Source organism: Pyrgilauda ruficollis, unplaced genomic scaffold (assembly GCF_017590135.1).
Source record: "Pyrgilauda ruficollis isolate IOZ18807 unplaced genomic scaffold, ASM1759013v1 scaffold9, whole genome shotgun sequence".
NCBI classification, from domain to species: Eukaryota; Metazoa; Chordata; class Aves; order Passeriformes; family Passeridae; genus Pyrgilauda; species Pyrgilauda ruficollis.
Window position 1 is genome coordinate 2,082,778 of NW_024531043.1, and position 19,240 is coordinate 2,102,017.

The 19,240-nt window shown below is 49.0% G+C and overlaps 3 protein-coding genes across 4 annotated transcripts; all 3 read left to right on the plus strand.

The window, feature by feature from the left end:
• The first annotated feature begins 835 nt into the window (after nucleotides 1-835).
• On the plus strand, nucleotides 836-4,035 carry LOC121365145 (macrophage migration inhibitory factor-like). The gene is given in 3 exon segments (XM_041489118.1): nucleotides 836-943; nucleotides 3,353-3,525; nucleotides 3,969-4,035. Coding segments are annotated over 3 exon segments (348 nt in total).
• Nucleotides 4,036-6,439: 2,404 nt separating this feature from the next.
• LOC121364881 (macrophage migration inhibitory factor) lies at nucleotides 6,440-8,777 on the plus strand. Its single transcript, XM_041488583.1, has 3 exons — nucleotides 6,440-6,665; nucleotides 7,541-7,713; nucleotides 8,511-8,777. The coding sequence occupies exons 1-3, from the start codon at nucleotides 6,558-6,560 to the stop codon at nucleotides 8,575-8,577; spliced, it is 348 nt and encodes a 115-aa protein (XP_041344517.1). The 5' UTR covers nucleotides 6,440-6,557; the 3' UTR covers nucleotides 8,578-8,777.
• Nucleotides 8,778-9,761: 984 nt separating this feature from the next.
• DDX51 (DEAD-box helicase 51) lies at nucleotides 9,762-18,648 on the plus strand. 2 transcript variants are annotated; one of them, XM_041488813.1, is made up of 16 exons: nucleotides 9,762-9,797; nucleotides 9,991-10,352; nucleotides 10,730-10,980; nucleotides 11,078-11,228; nucleotides 11,879-12,024; nucleotides 12,361-12,432; nucleotides 12,604-12,710; nucleotides 13,251-13,359; nucleotides 13,725-13,870; nucleotides 14,543-14,735; nucleotides 15,341-15,456; nucleotides 15,543-15,659; nucleotides 16,579-16,680; nucleotides 16,936-16,999; nucleotides 17,210-17,344; nucleotides 18,133-18,648. In XM_041488813.1, the coding sequence occupies exons 1-16, from the start codon at nucleotides 9,775-9,777 to the stop codon at nucleotides 18,157-18,159; spliced, it is 2,121 nt and encodes a 706-aa protein (XP_041344747.1). In that variant the 5' UTR covers nucleotides 9,762-9,774; the 3' UTR covers nucleotides 18,160-18,648. The 2 variants fall into 2 exon arrangements, with proteins under 2 accessions (XP_041344747.1, XP_041344748.1); XM_041488814.1 differs by having other exon boundaries at nucleotides 10,736-10,980.
• The last annotated feature ends 592 nt before the right edge of the window (nucleotides 18,649-19,240 follow it).

Below are 19,240 nucleotides of genomic sequence, written 5' to 3' on the forward strand. Positions count from 1 at the left end.
CCCATCAGCATTTTCAGCCTGCTCTCCCCACACATCTCACTGTGAACACCCCATCCCAAATGCCATATGATCCCTCTAAATCACTTTTCTCATGTAATGCTGTTCTAGGCAGCAGGGAGAACTGATCCCAGCCTTGCCACACACTCCCTCCAGTCTGGGTAAAAGCAGCTCATGTCAGAAAGCCTGTGGATTTCCTATCTCTCAGAAGTTATGACTGTTATGGAACTATTTGCACAACAAAGGAGCAAGTTGAAAACAAGCCTTCTCTGAGCATGTAGAATCCATCACCAGAGTGGAAAATCAAGACGGATTTTAAGGCAGCTTTGTGGTGACTTAGTCACGGCTCAGGAAAGGTCTGCGCAACATGTGTCACTGGGGGTTTTTGTTATGGTCTATTCCACAGAGAGAGTTTCAGACCTCACAATTGAATAGTTCATCTAATTTTTAAAAAAACAATTACTAGACTTGCATAAAGAGGTGCATTACAACCTACACTAGTCTCTGAAACTCTTGCTTTTCCACTGGTTTAATGACTGGGCTGTATCCAAACACGAGGGGTCATTTTGGATGCTTTGGTTTCCAGAGTGCAGAAGCTGGGCTCCCTCTCAGGCCAGTGCACTGGCTGTCTGTGTTAGCAGCCTGCAGATGGCACATTCAGCCTCACCTCTCCTGAGACACTCCCACCCCTCTCAATGCACCTGCTGAAGGTACCACTGACTGTTTAGAGGCTCCTGAGGTGCTTACTGGCACAGTGGGCTGGGCCAGCTTGTGAGTGAGTTAGAAATAAAACTGAGAACAAGGTGAGCTGAAAAAAAACCCTACTCATGATCCAAAGATGACTAAATTCATTGTTAACACAAATATAAGCAAGGATTAAGTTCCAGAATCTTTTGCAGGGGAGCTCACCCTACAGTTATCAAAAGCATTGGGCAAACCAGCACAGGTAAGTTCATTTGCTGAAATGTTTCCTTCTTTAGCCAGCTGTGCCTATGCAATGAGCTGTTTCTGAGTGATAGCCTTGATAAACTAATATAGCTAACGACTCACCAGTATTTGCAGTCTTCTCTCTGGGAAAATATCAAATACTTGTTCACTGTAACTTAGTTTTGTTGAGGTCTCAAAACCCTGGAGTATTCAAACTAGCTTTGTGGAGGATGATATTGCATGTAGTTATCTGTATGTGAAGACACTGGACGTATGTGTGGATGTGTCCACAGATACCTGTGAATACCTCTCAAGAACCTGGCTGAGTGAAAAGCAAACCTCAGCCTCCACTTCCTTGCTGAGTCCTGTTGAATAAGTGCCTGCTATTTGCCACCAAACTCCCTGTAGCCTAGTGGTTACAGTGAAGTACAAGAATTATTTATTCAGCTTGCTTGGACATCTGGCAAAAATATCTGTGTGGCATCCTGCTATTTGTAGTCAAAATACCAGAGTAAGAGCTGCCTGCTGGTTTCACTACCAAACTGGAGGGGTTTTACCTGCCAAAACATATGGCAGTACGCTACTGAGGTGAAGTCCTCAAATACTGGTATTGAGGGTCTTATAAGGATTTATAAGGCTGTTATTTTCTTAATACTGACTGGTCACTAGTCACTGTATCAGTTGTTTCCTGAAGGTTGTAGAATATGAAAAACCAAAAGAAAACTTATCTACAGATCTGTAAACTTCATAACATGAGCTGTACCCCAGTTGCTGTAGCAGCAGTAGCTTTAGTGAATTGGCTGTGGATCTGTAGCTGCTTGTTTAAGCACCCTTTGTGCATATTCACGGCCCATTTTCAGAAAATGTTTACTCTGCTTTGGGAGCGATGCTTTGAAACTGGAAAGAGTGAAGTTTTGGTGCCTACAGAAAGGCTTGCTGGGGAGCCCTCAGAGCACTTTCTCTAAGCACTGGGACACCTGAACACATTAAATTCTTACATAAAACGGATGTGTTTTATCCCTCTTTAAAAAAGCTGATTTTTATCAGTCTAGCAAAGAAGTACTTGCTGTTGGGGGGGGCAAGGGGTGTGTCTTGCATAACAGCTTCTGAATATAAAGCTAGAGGCCAGGGCTGGGATGCAGCTGGAACAGGTTTGTGCAGCTGTGTGGAAGGGCTATGTAATGGGACTTGCAAATATACAGGGAATAACAAAGAGATTTTTCTGAAGAGGACATACAAGCTCTTCGTGACAAAGGAGGCAATAGGAAAGGGAGAGTCTCTTAGTTATAACACAGAAAAAAGGAAAGGATTAGGGTGGGCTGGAATGCAAAGCTTTCCTCTCACAGGAAACTGTGCCATTTGGGAAAAATAAGGATTTTTAATCAAATAGGATTTTTTCCTACTGGAAGAACAGTTCCAAATATTTTCAGACTTCTCTAAGAAGAAATAATGCTGATTAATGCCTCAACTTGATTTTTCTTTTAATAGTGATAACCTGCTTCCTGGGTAGGAGTTAAAGGCATGGATGTACCTACATTTGGCATCATAAAGTCAAGAGCACATGGTGTCCAGACAGGGGAGAACAGGGCCAAGCAAGTGGTACCTCAGCAGGATGTCCTTGGCTTATCCTGTACTGCTGTGGTCTGATGCACCTCACACCCAAACAAACTGTAAATGACGGCCAAGACTAATTACCCAGACAACTCCTGGTACTCAGGCTAGCTTGTTTTACCAAGAGGGTGAATTGCTGCTGAGTTCCAATGATGCGCTGCTAATGAACGTGGGTAAGAACAGCACAGAAGGCAGATGAATGCCAGAGGAACTGATCCCCAGATTCCCCAGTGTGTGGATCTGACACTGTGTATTAGCAGCAGGGAAAATCGAGGGCTGGTCATTAATATTAACATAGATACTTTCTTCTGTTTTTCCTGATATCCAGAACAAAAGCAGGATTAGGCTGTATTTGTTTAATGAGGTGGATGTTGATTTAGGCCTCTGCTGTGTCAGTTCACATTTACCTCAGCAGGGAAGACTGCAGCAGGAGCCAGTGAGGTGCAAAATCTCTCTGGAACGAAATGCAGCAGCAGGACCATTGCACTCCCCCCCGCCCCTGACCTTCCCACACAGGCAGGGGGAGCCTGGTGGCTCAGTGGAGGTGCTGCAGTTACTCCAGGTCACTGAGCTCCTGGAGCACCTGGACTAGGAAGCCTGAAAACTATCGAGTCTTTGTACTGACCTTTGACACAGGAGTGAATATCTTGGAGTAGAATGCAAATCTAGACAGTAAGATGTCAACAAATGAAAGCCTTGCATATCAAAAACACGCATTTATTTTCACTGCAGTTTAGGTACATAAATGCCTTGCTGGATTTTCAAAACTTTTCTTAATACAGCAAAGAAAATAACGTTCATTTTCTTCTTCCAACAGTATTTAGCAATACAGTTCTCTCCTGGCCAGGTGATGTCCTTTGGTGGCTCCACAGACCCTTGTGCTTCGTGCTTTCTCTACAGCGTTGGAAAGTTAGGAGAGCAGGAGAACAAGGTCTACTCCAAATTGCTTTGTGACCTGATGAGCAAACAACTGAAAACACCATCTGACAGGCGAGCGCATACAGCGACTTGTCTGACATGACTTTCCACAGCCTGTTAAAACTATTCATCCCAGGCTGGTCCTTTGGTGCTCTCTGTTAATGTGCTGATTGAAGACATCAAATGCCAAGTCAACTGAGCAACTCCCCAGCTAAAAAGAAAAGAGCTGTTGCATGAGCTGAAGCTGCAGAATTCCTTGGTTAAAATGGCTCAGGCACTGTATGTACCCACAGATATCACATGCAAAAGACCTGGTACAGACAGAAGAACTTGGTCACTAGGAACTCCAGAACGCAAGTAGATGGGGCATTAAAAGGGGCAGGAGGAAGGGAGTGTAAGGCCTGGGAATGATAAAGCCCCCAGGGAGATCTGCAGCGTGTCCTGGGGCAGGAGCACCCTGACCAGCCTGCAGCACTCTGCTCTCAGCTGTTAATGGTGCCTGGTTTCCCTTCCAGAATCTATGTCAGCTTCTCTGACATCAGTCCTGGCAATGTGGGCTGGAACAACAGCACCTTCCCTTGAGGCACCCTGGGGTGATCGCTTATTCCTGAGCGCTCACCATGGTTTGAGAACTGCAGTTCCAGTCACCTTCTGGCATCTGCCAAATGCAAAAGGCATTGGTATCTTAGTTGCTGCTACTCACTGCTGTTTATCTTGTCTGCTGTTTAAATAAAAATGCAGCAGAAATCTTATGTCTGAGACCTTCTTGTTATGCTGAGAAGACCTGTAGTTGAGACTGAGGGTGACTTCTCAAAATACTTTCAAGAGAAGCTTTTCTTTCAAAAAAAGGTTTAGTCATATATGAAGATGAACACTCCTTTTGCCTTTGCCCTGTCCATGCTCAAGAGCCAAATTTCAAGAAGAGATAAATATATCTTGACCTGGTTTCAAGATACACTTAAGTCAGTAGATGTGCAAATGTTGCACATGGACCTGCTTTCAAAAGGAGCAAAGACATGATTACCTCTTATTTAAAAGGACTATATGTAGTCCAGGTCCTCTTTAGGCCTAACACTACAGGGATATCTATCTGAGTAACAGAAAAACTTGTGCTGTGACTCTCCCAGGCCTCAGCACAGGCAGAGGGAGTGAGTGGAAAAAACCACTGTTGGCTGCTGTGCCCTCCCCTTTTCATCCATTGAACAATTTGTAGTGACAGCAAAGATTAGAGCACAGCTCAGAAAGAGGCAGAGGCACAGCAAGCCACAGTAATTCCTAGGGACTGAAGTAGTGAATTAATTATGAAAGGAAGATTTGCATACAAATATTTATTATTTAAGCCCTTGGTCAGATAAGATCATTTGCTTACAAAGTAAAATAAAAGATTGAGTAGAGATGTTTTCTGAAATTCTGTAGTTAAGTGTATTGTGAGTTTTTTCTGGAAAAGCAAACCTTCTCACACCCCTGTTCTGAACTCTATTGTTAACATCCCATTGTGTCCCTACCACAGCTTTGCTTTGCAGCCACAGACTTTAAATACAGACCTGCACCTCAAACAACAAAAATGCTTTGTTGGGATACCAAATGAAAGCTGCTTTGATGAAAGCTTCTTTCTTAGTCAGGGGGGGTAAAAGAGAATGAAATTGCAGATGTCTCTCCACTGAGTGACAGCAAGGGATAACAAATGGAAGCTGCTTTGGTGAAAGTTTCTTTCTTAGTCAGGGGGGTAAAAGAGAATGAAATTGCAGATGTCTCTCCACTGAGTGACAGCATAGCCCGGGGCTGCTGCTGTGGGCCTGACAGGCCACAGGGCAAGCACACCGGTGGTGATGTTGCTCTCAAGCTTTTCTCCCCACACAGGCAGAATCCCCACCCCACCTCCACACAACAAACCTAGGAGGCAGGAAGGTGAGAGGAATAAGTGGGACTATGCAATGGCAGGGAGATAAGGATATCAAGGGGAGGAAACTTAATCAGTTCTTAGTGGCTGCTCTTAAGCAGTGCTAATCACTAGAATAGGAAGTGCTCCAGTTCTCAGCATTATAACCGGTGTCACTCCAATGCACTCCCGTATGACACCATCCCTCTCCTCATTCCGGGCTATGAGTGCCCACATCTGTAATACGTATGTGTGGGCAAGCTTTCTAGCAGCAGCAGTGCTGTGTGCGCAATGTCTGGGCGGAGAGGGCTCCGGGCCTGATCCTCTTTAGCCTTCCTGTGAGTCATTTTGTGAGCAGAGCAGCGCTGCCGCCGTCGGGGCAGGCAAGAGCCAGGGTGGGGAGCCGTGCCCTGGCAGCCTACGTGCATCGCATCACACAGCGCAGCATACGGCTCGGCTCTGCCGCCTCTCACCTCCAACAGGCACGCACCAGCTCGTTCCTAAGCAAAACAAAATTCACTTCTGCCCCTTTCCAGTAGAAAAATATGATGTGAAAATGGGGAGGCTGAGGAACAATAGGCAATTTTTAATTTGACTGAAATACATTAGAGAATAATTTATATGGCAGCAAGGCAGACTTTTCTGCTTACACCGAGCTAAAGCTGTTACACACACGCAATTAAAGCAAAACCGCTACAAATGTTACTTTACTTTGCAAAAGATTATCGGAGTCAGGTCAAGTACCCCTTTGTGCAACTGCCAAGCTGGCAGCCTATATCCCTCTCTGGCCCTGATCCCGCAGAAACCAGTGGGAGTGCCACAGCGGTACCATCACATGCCCTGATATCAGGTTATGCATGAGCTGCCCAGAGCGCCCGAAAGGAGTGCTCCAGAACCCCGTTCCAGGAAGGAGCCTGCAACAAACCCTCAAAGAACGTTCTGTGGCAGTAAAAAAGCCAAGGAATAACGGCGGAGCAGGGGAGACCTCCGGTCGAGAGCCGGCCGCAGGAAGGATCAACACGCCGCAGCAGGCTGCAGACCGCGGGGCCGGTGTGAGCGTGTGTCCCCGCCCCGCTCCCTCCCCTCCCTGCCGGGCGGGGCCGCTTTACGTCCGGGGCGGCCCCGAGCACTAAAAGCGCCGCTGACGCCTCCCCGCTGCACTGTGCTGGTCCCGCCGTTCGGTTAGGCTTCTGTCGCCGGCCCCGCCGCCCCCAGCGCCGCCACCATGCCCATGTTCGCCATCTACACCAATGTCTGCAAGGATGCCGTGCCCGACAGCCTGTTGGGCGACCTCACCCAGCAGCTGGCCAAGGCCACTGGCAAACCCGCGCAGGTGAGGGCGGGCGGCGGGGCCGGCCCGCGCGGGGAGCGGGGCGAGCACGTGCGCGGCGGGCCCGGCGGGAGGGGCGGCGGCGGAGCGGCCCGGGGGCATCTCCGCTCCCTCGGGCCCGGGGGCGGGCGGGCCGCGGCCGCCGAGGAGCAGCTGCGGCACAGCGCGGTGGCGGCCCCGCTGCTCCGGAGGAAGGAGTTGGTGCCCGTTCCACCCCGCGGCGCCGAGTCTCCCGATGGCCGGCCCCTGCCTGGAGCAGCAGCCGGGCCTGCAGGAGCGCGGCGCTCACGTAGCCGGGGATGTGCTGCGCCTGTGCCGGCGGTCGCGATGGGGGCAGCGGAGCTGCGCAGTGGCACGGACGCACCCGGGCAGAGGCTCGGATAGACCGAGCGCTCCGGGCAGCTCCTGCCGGCTCAGCCATCCCACACGGCCCGTCCTGGGCCAGACCGCAGCAGCCCCAGGAGCCGGAGTCCGATAAGACTGAATCGCTGCCCGGCTCTCCGGCAGGTCCGAGATTTGGGGATGTGAGCCCTGGCACGCAGGCACAGTTCTTGGGCCTTTATCTCGCTCCGCCCCGCGCGGTGGCGCGGCTGCGGCGGGCAGGAGTGCCTGCCTCGCCGGCGGCTTTGTGCGCACATAACCGTGTTCCTAAAGCTGAGAGCCGGGCCGAGGGTCCCCGCAGCCCCAGGGCCGTGCCCTCCGTGGGGGCTGCCGGGCATGAGCCTCCTCTGAGCCTGGGAAGTGCGCAGGGGCCAGCACTGAAGAGCCGCCTGACCCCAGTTCAGCTGCTCTGTTTAGAGTTGGTACCTAAAGCAAATTTTCGTCAGGAGAGGGCAGTTCAGACAGCCTGTAACGGAGCGTTTCCCTCCCTCCCGCAGTACATAGCTGTGCACATCATACCTGACCAGATGATGTCCTTCGGGGGCTCCACTGATCCCTGCGCACTCTGCAGCCTCTACAGCATCGGCAAAATAGGAGGGCAGCAGAACAAGACTTACACCAAGATGCTGTGTGATCTGATCTCGAAGCACTTGCACGTATCTGCAGACAGGTAAGGCTGGGACACAGTTTAACCATATTTATCTGGCTTTCTGCAACTGCTTTGAAAAGTCTATTTAAAAATTGAAAATGCCAGGAATAAGTCCATGTGTTCTGGAAAATACCAAGTGATTGCTTGCAGCACTTTCATGTCCATGTAAGAATTCAGTGCCTGCCTCTTTCCCTGGACAGTCCTCTGTTCAATTGCTTTCTGCTCTGAGAGTAGGGAAAAACACCACAGCACTGACAAGTTGCCCAGTGTGTCTTTTGCCTCTGAGGTGTGATGTCTTGTCCTCTGGGGAAGCAAGGCTTAAAGCACGAGTGAGGAGCAGTACCAGGCTGGAGCTGAGAGACAGAAGTAGAAGGCAGCAGGCTGTGAGCGGCTCCCCTGCAGGCTGCAGAGTTCAGCAGTGTCTGTGTGCCGCTGTGAAGGATGGGACAAATCTGGTGCCATCAGGGTTGAAGGGAGACACACGCAGAGCCAGGCCTGAGGGCATGCCGAGGCTGCCAGTCTGTGTGAGGGACTGCTGCCTCAGAAACAAAAGGGGCTGATCTCCGGAAATTCTTGACAGGCTGCTAAACAAAATCTGTCTGGTGTCTGGTCAATCCCTGACTGCAGAAGAATAAAAGTACAAATTTGAGGACTGACAAATATTGAGGCTGTTTGGAGGTTCCATCAGATTTTTGGTAAAGATGAAGCTTGATGTTTTTATAAGCAGAAGAATGGGAAGCACTGTCCCCTGTTGTGCTGTCCCAGCTTCTATAAATGAGTTAATCAGGTTGTTATTTCCTCCTGTACCTCTTCTGCAGGGTCTACATCAACTACTTCGATATGAACGCTGCCAACGTGGGCTGGAACGGCTCCACCTTTGCGTAGAGCTCTCCCGTCTGAATGAAGAGGCTTTCCTGGACCTCCCCTCACCCTGCCCCGTAGCAGAGACCACAGCACAAATGGCCCCGTGTTGCACTTTGTGCACTCTCACAGATTGATGGCTCCTTGCTAGTGTGTTTAAATATTGCTGCTTCAACATTCCTCTGTTTTCTCTGTGTAGAAAACAAATAAAGATTTAGAAGTAAGCTGTGTGGTGTAGGCTTTGGCAGGTTGGGGATGGAGTTGGGCAATTGCTAACATGTCTGTTCCACTCTGATCCTAAAGCAAACAAAAGGAATGTTTTGGGTTTGCCCGTGTTTCTTAGACACAGTATTTCACACTGTGGTGGTAGTGCCTGGGCTTGGTTCCTCACAACTCTCCAGTGATTTTTACCTTGCTGTAGGTGTGTTCAGGGCAGCTTGTTGCTCTGGGCAGGAGGGAAAGAGGTTTGTTTTTGGGTTGTGTCTGCCGTTGTTGCAGTCCTTTTACCAGTCCTGTACCTGCTGCTTCAGGGCAGCTTTCCTCTGAGGATGTGCCACCTGTGAGTGGCCAGACAAGCACGGGAGGAGTGCTTTTGCTCGCAGAGGGGAAATGCTGTTACCCACATTGCTACACAGCCTGCTCCAGGCAGCGGGGATGGCCCTCAGTGCGGTGGGAGCTCTGCGGGGCCTGCAGCACTGTGGGGAGCTTCTGCCAGCCTGTGCCTCGCTGCTGCCGTGATCTGTCCCACACTGTGCCAGCCTGTCCTGCACTGGTGCTGTGCTGTGCCAGCCCATCCCTCGCTGTGCTGGTCCCTTTTCCAGCCCATCCCTCGCTGTGCTGTGATCTGTCCCACACTGATGCTGTGCTGTGCCAGCCTGTCCCATGCTGTGCCCTGTCCCTCACAGGTGCTGTGCTCCCTCTCTCAGCCCGTCCCTCACCGGCGCTGTGCGGTGTCCCGCACTGATGTTGTGCCCTTTCCCAGCCAGTCCTTCAGCGGTGCTGTGCCCTGTCCCGCCCCGGGGCTCCCGGCGCTGCCGCTCCCGTCCGTCCCTCAGCGCTTTCCCGCCCTCCCCTCAGGCCCCGCTGGGCCCGCGCGCGGAGCTTCCCCCCCTCATTCCACCTCCGGCCGGCAGGGGGCGCTCCCGCCAAGCGCCTGCTGGCGGCTTCCCTCGTGGGGCGCGCTGACGTCATCCGTGTGCGCCCGCGCGGCGCGGCGTGGCCATGGCGCTGTTCTGCATCCGCAGGTACGGCGGGCATGGGCCCGCTCCCCCCCGCTCCCTGCTCTCCTCCCCGCTCCCCGCACCCGCTCTCCTCCTACCCCCGGACCGTGCCCCTGCCCCGGGGCTGCCTCAGCCCGGGCTCGGGCCCGGGGTGCGTGTCCGCAGGTCGGTGCGGGCGGGCGGCTGGCGCCTGAGGAGGTTTGCGTGGCTGTTCCAGGTACGGCGAGGAGGACGAGCAGGAGGAGGAGGCGGAGGGCCGGGCGCGGGTCCTGCTGGAGCGGCTGCAGCACCAGGCGAGGGCCCGGCAGCAGAAGAAGCAGCGAGAGGCGCCGCCGCAGGGAAGGGAAGGCCCCGGGGGCGCGGGGCTGAGCCCCGGGGGGGAGCCCCGAGAACGAAAGGGGAAGAGGGAGAGGGAGGAGCAGCCCAGTGCGCAGAGACAGAAGAAGCTAAAGACAAAACAGCCCCGCAGCTCTTCGGAAGAAAGGGCTGGTACTGAGGAGGCAGCAGATGGCAGCAGCCCCACAAAGAAGAAAGCAAATAGAAGAAAACCGAAAGGGCAGCGAGAGAGGACTGAAACAGGTGAGGATAAAGTGGGGCTGTAGGATTTCAGTTCATTGTGGTTGGCAGTTTCCACAGAAAAGTGAACATGAGTTCCTCTTTGAGTACCTTGCCCAATTGACCTGATTTTGTTTTCATCTCTTTATTTTTCAAGGGAAGGCCCCGTACTGTGAGGCCCTAAACTTTGAGGATCTGTTTAGTGTAAGGGCAGGAGGGAAGCACATCACATCACCTCAGTCTTCTTGTGTCTATACCAACAAAGAAATGTTTGACTTCTGCACTTGGCTGTAGGAGAAAAAGAGCTTACAAGTTGTTGCTTAAGTCCTGTGTTGTAATGTTGCCAAATCCCTTTTCTGTGGTGTGCTCTGACCTGTAGCTTTGTATTGCTGTTACCCAAATTGCAGATTCTGAAGAAGACATCAAACAGCAGGGCAGCAGAAACAACTTTAAAAAGAAGCCTAATAAAAGAAGGAAGACGGATGAGGAGACACAAGGAGATGAAACAGGGAATAAAGAGAGCAGTGAAGAAGGTGAAGGAAATAAAACTGCAGAGGAGGAGCTGCCCTTAGCAGCCTCAGGGGAAGGGGCACATGGTGCCCCCTCCAGTGTGATGATTCTCGGGGACTACGAAGCAAAGCCAGTGCAGAAGGTAACCAGCTTGACTGAACTTTGATGATGGATAGGAAAAGAATGCTTCTTACAAGATTGTTTTACGTATGGTGTTGCCACGTTCTCCTCCCCCTCAGGTGCAGCCCTTCTTGCCCCAGTGGCTTGCAGAGCCCAGGCGGGTGCAGCAGCGCATCAGAGACAACCTGTGTCCAGTCACAGCCGTGCCAGGCATCCATCCCCGGCTGCTGAGAAAGCTGCAGATGAATGGAATCCACTCCTTTTTTCCAGGTGCCTTGGTGGTGCTTTTGTTTCTTTCTAAAGGGACTTAAAGAGTTCCTGCAGTCTGGTGCTGTGTGCTTTGTGCAGGCAGTGAAGTAAAATACAGGACAAAATGTAGTGCATGAAAGGGATGGTAGGAGATTTAACCCTTCTTTCTCAAAGCTTTGTCTGGGCTGAGTAGAAGTCTGTTACCTACTCATAAATACAGCTTGGAGTGATGGCTCAGAGCTGCCCAAAGAGGGAAGTCTTACTTGTGTCCTCACACTTTTTGTCCTTGTGGAAGCTTGTGCTTTATCTTAGTACTTTCCACTGTCTCTGCTGCTGATCAGAGCTTTCTGGGAGCTCATTCAGCTCATTAAAGCACCAGAAAAATATCCAAAGAAAAAAAGAAGTCTGTTTGTTTTCTGTTATTTTGCCAGTTTTGCAAACAGATACAATAAATGCCAGTTCTTGAATAAGAAGAAAGGACAGCTGGATGCAAGGACAAGGACAGAGGGTGACCTTAGTCCTGGACACTTGGGCTGTGCCTGAGGCCTGTCAGGGTTGTGCTGGGAGGCCAGCACCCATTTTCTCACTTCAGTCATGCTTTTATAGAACATTTCCAGTTCTTGGTGAGTTGGTGAGGCATACAGTTTGTGTTTATTTCTGGTTTTGCTCAGTCCAGGCAGAGGTGATCCCTGCCATTCTCGGGAGTGCAGCCGGTGGGTACCTGCAGGGCCGGGGCGGGTACCGCCCCAGGGACATCTGTGTCTCAGCACCCACGGGCAGCGGCAAGACCCTGTCTTTTGTCATCCCCATTGTACAGGTGAGTTCATCCTCAGGGAAGTGTCTCTGGAGAAATGCTGGTGTTGCTTTTGTTCAGGCAAAACCCGAACTTCAAAGCAGGTCGAAAAGCCAAGGAATTTGTGGACATAAGGCAGCAGATTTTCAACTCAGAGCTGTCTGAGGGAGCTTCTTGTCAGCTTCCCACTCCTTTTCTCAGACAGCAGGCACAGCATGAGGAGTTGGGAGGGTGGAGGGAGAAAAATGGAAACATAAAACTGTGAGAACGTGTCAAGCCCATCTTCTCTCGCTAGGTTAGGCCCAAGAACCCTGTTCCCCCCTGTTCTGTCAGGGACTCACTGGGCCTCTGCTTTGGCAGGTTCTGTTAGATCGAGTGGTTTGCCACGTACGAGCCCTGGTTGTTCTGCCCACCAAAGAACTGGCACAACAGGTATGTGGCTCCTCACCGTGGCTGGCAGAGCGGGGCTGAGGGACAGGCTGCTGCAGCCTGTGCTTGGCTGTTCTGTGGAGCAGGCCAGAGGGTTTGGTGCTGTTCATGGAATGGAAAGTACTTCCTGCAGCTGATGCTGTGGCAGCTGACAAAGCCTCTTAATCTCTGCAGGTGAGTAAAGTGTTCAACATTTACACTGACGGGACAGGTCTGAAGGTCGTTTTGATTACTGGCCAGAAATCTTTTGCAAAGGAACAGGAGATGCTTGTCCAGAAAAAGTAGGTGAAAAGGTATTTTGACAAAGTTTATAGCGATTGAATGCTAATTAATGTCATTAAGGTCGGGTCAAGATATGGATTATTGCAGCACAGCATTATGCTATCATGGTTTTGGATAATGGGTTTATATGCTGGACTCTGGTGGTTTTGTCTTTGTCACAGTGCTTGTTGCTATCCCTGTTCTGTGATTGTAATGTTTCACTGGATTTTTGGGGTTCTTCAGCAGCAAATGCTCAGAATGCAAATGTTTACCTTGTGCCCATGGGTACATATGACTGTGTGGGGTTTTTCTGCAATTAAGCTTTTTTGAAGAGCAATGAGGAGTGACACTTTCTGTTAAAATAAGGCAGCACAGTGGAGACTGGTGTTTGGTGTCCACCACTGCCCCTGCATGCTCTCCAGTGTCAAGTCCATATGTGAATTTTGTTACTCCTCAGTTAATTGAGTGGTAGGAAAACCTTAAGGTCTGCTTCTTAAAGTTTCTGCTACAGGCTTTACTGTGAGGAGAGAGGCTTACTGATGTGCTGCTTGTCCTTTCAGAGTGACAGGCTACTGCAGCCTGGCTGACATTGTGGTGGCCACGCCAGGGAGGCTCACGGATCACATTAACCAGACCCCAGGCTTCAGCCTGACACAGCTTCGCTTCCTGGTGAGTCACCACAGCTCTCCCATCTGACTGCAGTGTCTGCTACAGCAGTAATTCCTGCTTGCTTCTTGTGTGGAACATAAATACCTCTCTGTTGGAGCTGTTGTGTGGGCCTGTCTGCACTCCAGATTGTGGAGGGAGCAGTCACAAGATGAGATGTTTGATGCCAACTCGTGACACCCAAGCATCCACCCACTTCCCCTTCTCTCTTAGGCTCTTGCAAACTCGGAGTAAGGATGGGCAAGGAAAGCAATTCTGTTGGCTAGAAGCTTCCATTATCTTACCTTCTGGCTCACTGTTACAGATACAAAGGAAAACAAAAGCTGCCAGTATTTAACAAGTGGTGGTTTTCATCCTTGTGAATTCAGATCGTGGATGAAGCTGACCGTATGATTGATGACATGCACCAGAACTGTCTGAACCAAATAGTCAAAGCTGCATTCCAAGGGGAGAATGGCTCTGGCTCCAACACGCTTTTTCAGAGGACCAAACCAGGGCCCTTAACAGCAGCCAGGTAAGTTGCAGAGTGCATTTCTTTGAACTGATAGTATGGACACCAGCACTTGGATGTCACTGCCCTGCTCCACTGTACACTGCCAGGCAGAGTCTCAAAGCTTCATTCCTCTGAGAAATGCCTACCAAAATAAGGCAGTGAACAGCTGATGCCAGAGATGTCCTTCAGACTAAGTATTGTGTTCTCCAGGCTTTCCTTATGTAGACTAAAGGAGCATCAAAAGAAAGCACAAATATTGCAAATCTGTGATCCATTTGCACAGTAACTATAGTAATGCCTTCTGGCAAAGCTGAGTAATGGATTTGGAGGAGAACTCCTGCAATTAACTATCTGCAGCTGCTGTTTTTGTACAGCAGTGGCAGAGATGTGTCAGGAACTGAGATGAACGGCCAAGGAAGGACATGACTAAAATGAGAACATGGGTAACCAGGCTGCAGGGACTAGTGCAGGAGTAATGTGCTGGAGTTGTGGACTTGACTGAGAATGCTCATCAGTTCTGTCTGTGAACTCCACCATAAAACAAGGGTGGAGAAGAACCTACAGGAAAGGCCCAGGGCAGGAAAAGAGCATCAAAAAGCATTGCTTGCTTCCCTTACATCATGTGAAGGCACTAGGGGTGAAACTCCTTTGCCCCATCCTCAAAGCCCAGTTTCTGTGTGCTGTTTCTTTCAGTTCCTGCTCTCCTCAGATACCCTTACAGAAACTGCTGTTTTCAGCCACACTGACCCAGGACCCAGAGAAATTGCAGCAGCTGGATTTATTCCAGCCTCGTCTCTTCACATCTGTGTATTCCGAGAAAAACAGAGATGGAGCAGAAGCTGAACAAAATACCAATAATAAATACACACTCCCAGAGGGGCTGTCGGTAAGATGTGAATTATTTTGAATAAGTTACACTTGAAGATTTGCTTAATTCTGAACTAACTGGTTTTATCCTAAAACAAGTGTGTCTTCCCTGTGTTTCCTTGCAAAAGTGCCTTTAGGAGTATTTATGACCCAGAGAGCTGTACCTTTGCACATTTGTTTTCTCATTACTTAATGTTCATTTGGTTAAGACTTGATTATTTTTTAAATTAATCTGTCTTCATGTGGAATTAAGTTTATCTGCAATGGGGAGTGGAACTAGGAAGTCACAGTAATGTAGTAGCACCTATCCATTGTCCATATGTCTGACATTCATTTCAAGACATGTGTACACAGGCCAGCCTGTGGCAGGAAGGCAGTGCATGTTGTTACTTGCTGTGGAGGTGTAAGAGCATTGGAACAATGCAGGTCTCCTGTCTCCACTCGTGTTGTATCCTGCCAGCCTGTTTATTCTGAAGGGGATGGTATGGGCTCTGGTTTTGCTGCTATTAGTCAGCTATGAAACATCCAGGCCGGTGTAGGTCATGGACAGGCAGTGGGTTTCAGGGAAGGTAGTCTTGGCAAGAAGTGATTCTTCTCTCTGAACTCCTTCCCTGTTGACTGCAGCAATGTTACGTGCCTTGTGACCTGAATTCCAAGCCCTTGCTCCTCTTGTATTTCATGCTGAAAATGAAATTCACCCGCGTGTTGTGCTTCACCAACTCCAGGGAAGCCTCTCACAGGTAAGCACGAATGAGATCACTCTCGTGGGTATCTGTCAAGGGATCTGACAGAGATAAAGGAGTGACAGTTTCTCATTTACCTGCAGGTTGTTCCTGCTGGTTCAAGCCTTTGGTGGAGTCACGGTGGCAGAGTTTTCTTCTCGGTTAACTCCAAATGAGAGAAAGAGAACCATGAAGGAGTTTGATCAAGGGAAAATACAACTGTGAGCATCTTAAACTAGTTTCCTGTATGTTTTCCAGCACAGGCTGTTTGCAGTGTAAAAAGCTAAACAAAGCAAGGGACACAGTTACTTGGGGTCTTGAAAAACATGCAGGAGTCTGTTGCAGGAGGGATGAGAGACTTGGGCTTGTGGCTTTGAATTGTTTATCCTTCATGTAACTCAGCCTGTTCTAATCTAGCTGCAGTCTGAATTTCTACATGTCGTTTTATAACAAGCAATAAATACAATGTGTGTTCATAGAGTTGCCCAAAACACACAGGTTTGCAAATCTGGAGTTTAATGTTTGTGCTGGGCATCTGGTGCTTGTAGGGTGGAAATGGATGTTGGTGCTGAAACTGTATTTAGTGTTACAGCTTCCTACCAAAGCAATCCCTGCTCAGACTGGCATACAGGTCTACTTCTGCCCATGTGTGTGATTTGCACTGTGGTTTTGGTAGCTATATGAGATTACATCCATGCAATATCTCTGAGGAAGAGGTAAAAACTTATTTTCTGGGTGTTCTTTTTATCCAAACCTGGCATATAAATTCATCCTTGACTACTGGAATTTCTCACCTCACTATTTGTGTGTTCTGTGCTTGTATGCAATGTTCAGATTCCTTAGAGATTTGTATGAGCTGGGAGGTGTCTGGCATGCTTGGAGAACCTGGAAACACCCAGTAACTTTTCATGCTCAGCAGAGGGTGACAAGCCTGTAGTGGTGCTTGGAGGTCTGTGGGCAGCTAACAAGGCCAGTGGCAGTAAGGGGTGTTGCAGTGCTGCTGCAGCCTGAGAGGCAGAGGCTGACTGTCCAGTTTGAACAGAGATTAGCAAGAGTTGTGCTGTGTTCACTCGTGTTTTATTTGTGTGTGTAGTGCCTGAGATGTCTCCTGAAAATTACTATTTATCCATTTACAAACAGGTTAATCAGCACAGATGCCACAGCCCGAGGGATTGATGTTAAAGGAGTGAATTATGTGATAAACTATGATGCACCACAGTTCATCAGGACCTACATTCACCGGTGAGACAACAGGAGCAAGAGGAGGATGTCTGAACTTGGTTTGTTTTGAAGTATTTAGCAAAGGTGACATGCACTTAAAAGGGCTTTTAGCTTTTCTTTTTACTTTACATGCAAATGGCTTTCTAGCAAAAAATAAGCCTAGCATTGCTTGGAATCCGACTTTCTTAAAAGTGGAGAATTTCAGCATCAGAATCTTGGAGTTGATAATGGCAGTGACTATGGGGCTAAACTGACTTGAAGCTTCTCTGTTTTCAGGGTTGGAAGAACAGCTCGTGCAGGAGAAGCAGGTGTTGCTTTCAGCTTGGTCCTTAGAATTCAGGTATGTCTTTGTTGTGGGATTCATTTGATAAGGATGCATGCAGGGGCATAAGGATCGTCAAGTTCATACTACTTCCCATCTTTTCCAGTCAGCTGAGCTTTGTGCTTGGAAACTTCAGTTGTTTCCTGACTAAGCAGCATGTTCCCAAATGTGCTCATTTCGTAGCTGCTAGGCAGGGGGTGTCTCATCTCCCGTGGCTGTTTTGTGCAGGAGCGGCGGTTCCTGCGGATGCTGAGGGATGCTGGCATCCAGGATATAAAGAAACACCCAGTGAAGGGCAACTCATTGAAGCCAATGGTGCAGCAGTATGAGAGAGCTCTCTGCAAGCTCGAGAAGACAGTCAAGGTAATTGAAATGGGGAAGAAAATAAACTGTGCAAGTTGCAGTTTGATTTTTTTAATGCAATTCGTGCTTAGCACAAGTGTTAGAGTCCAGGATCCTTTCCTTCACCTAAAATAGTACCAATTCAGCATTGGTGAAGGCAGCATTGGTGGGTGCATTGTTATGGAATACTCAGAAAGGTTTTCTGTCAAAGTTAGGCAGCATTCCTGGAGGGGTTTAAAAGATGTGTGGGTGTGGCAGTTGGGGATGTGATTTAGTGATGGGTTTGGCAGTGTCAAGTAAACGCTTGGATTCAATGGTCTTAATGGCCTTTTTCAACCAAAACAGTTCTGATTTTTGGTGGGTTTTTCTCTTCTGCCCTTCTCTTTACCTCTGTAATTGGGGTTTTGACAGCTACCCAGAGGACTGCAAGCAAAATGCAGAGATTAAACCTTTTGTCATTACAGAGTTTAAGACTAATGTACAGCTATCTGCAGGCCCTTTTTTATACACCAGTGTGAAGTTGAGAACTTTGAGACAAAAGCAGGGTAGCATTTACCTTGCCAGATGGGTGGACTAGGGATCCTTAATAGACTTTGTGCTGCATGATTTGGGCAAGTGTTCTGCTCTCTAATCTGAGAACACATAAATACCTGGCCCTGAAAAAATGATGATTTTGAGTTGTAGACTATGCATGTTTGAGAACTGGGACAGAAAGGTTTATTAAATTGTCCTATTCCTCCCTGAAGTCCCTTCTGTGTGACTCTGGGACGGGCATCTCCAGTCACCTTCTCAACTTTAATTTTGAACAGAACGAGCGAGCGCAGAAGCGAGCCTGAGCAAGTGGAAGCTGAGATGGCTGATGTGGCTGAAGCTGCTGCGTGGGACAGGCCAGCACAGCAGCACTGAGTCATGGGCCCTCAGTGCTTGGTTCCTTATCATATCTACAGTCCAGCTATTGCAGGCCTTATTCCTCTTTCAAGGACGCTGTGAACAGGGTTCAATTACTGGTTAAAAAAGATAAATTTTGAGATGCAGGTTGTCTTGAAGAGGACTTTGCATCGTACCCTGCTGGCACGTGTAGAATTGCTCTTGAGCGTGGCCTGATGGAACTGCTGCTCTCCAGAGGTGAGGGCTGGGCCCTCACTGCTGCCCTGGGACAATGGTTCTGTCTCTCTGCAGATGCATAAACACCTGTGCAGTGCCTGTAGCAGAAATATGTTTGAAGAGCTGCTCTATGCGCAGTGACTCCAACTTCTAAGTAAATATTAAATAAATATTATATATATTTTTAAAACTCTGTCGAATAAAGATTCCTGGGCTCAGGATTTGGACTTTATGATCTTTCTGGGTCCCTTCCAACTCACATTATTTTATGATTAGGGATGAAGATATTGCATAAAGGACTTTTTACTGTTACAGTCCTGTACCTTGTCCTTTTCTTGCCTATGTTGTTTCCCTCCAATGTTCTGTACCAAAGGTTGTTACCTTACAGGTATTTTTAAGTGTAGATTGACGTTAATGCAGACTGAAATGTCTGATGTCTAATATGAATGTCCTGGAGCCAGCTGGTGTCACTGCAAGCCATAAGTCTGTATTTGACACGTGCCATGGTATTTTTAGCTGGCCTGGCAGAAGGCGTAGGGCTGCCATGTAGCTGTGGCCTGCAACTACTCTCCAAGGGTTGCTTTTCCTTCAGCACGAATGGCTCCAGCTCTGGCTTTCTGTTTTGCAAAGCTGAATAAAATGTACACCAGCATCAGTAAATTATTGAAAGCTGGGAATCTTGAAGAAATGGGGTTTGGGAATGGTGGTTGAATCTTGTGAAGATAGGAGCACTAGGTTGTTCCATAGCAATGAAGCAGTGTGTGTTCTCCTGCTGTGAGTGCTCGCTCTCCAGCTGTTTTTCCACAGCCCGGG

Coding starts and splice junctions, on each gene's coding strand:
- LOC121364881 (XM_041488583.1), top strand. CDS start 6,558: ATGCCCATGTTCGCCATCTACACCAATGTCTGCAAGGATGCCGTGCCC. Junction 6,666..7,540: donor CCACTGGCAAACCCGCGCAG/GTGAGGGCGGGC, acceptor TCCCTCCCGCAG/TACATAGCTGTGCACATCAT. Junction 7,714..8,510: donor TTGCACGTATCTGCAGACAG/GTAAGGCTGGGA, acceptor CCTCTTCTGCAG/GGTCTACATCAACTACTTCG.
- DDX51 (XM_041488813.1), top strand. CDS start 9,775: ATGGCGCTGTTCTGCATCCGCAG. Junction 9,798..9,990: donor GCGCTGTTCTGCATCCGCAG/GTACGGCGGGCA, acceptor TGGCTGTTCCAG/GTACGGCGAGGAGGACGAGC. Junction 12,433..12,603: donor CCAAAGAACTGGCACAACAG/GTATGTGGCTCC, acceptor TAATCTCTGCAG/GTGAGTAAAGTGTTCAACAT.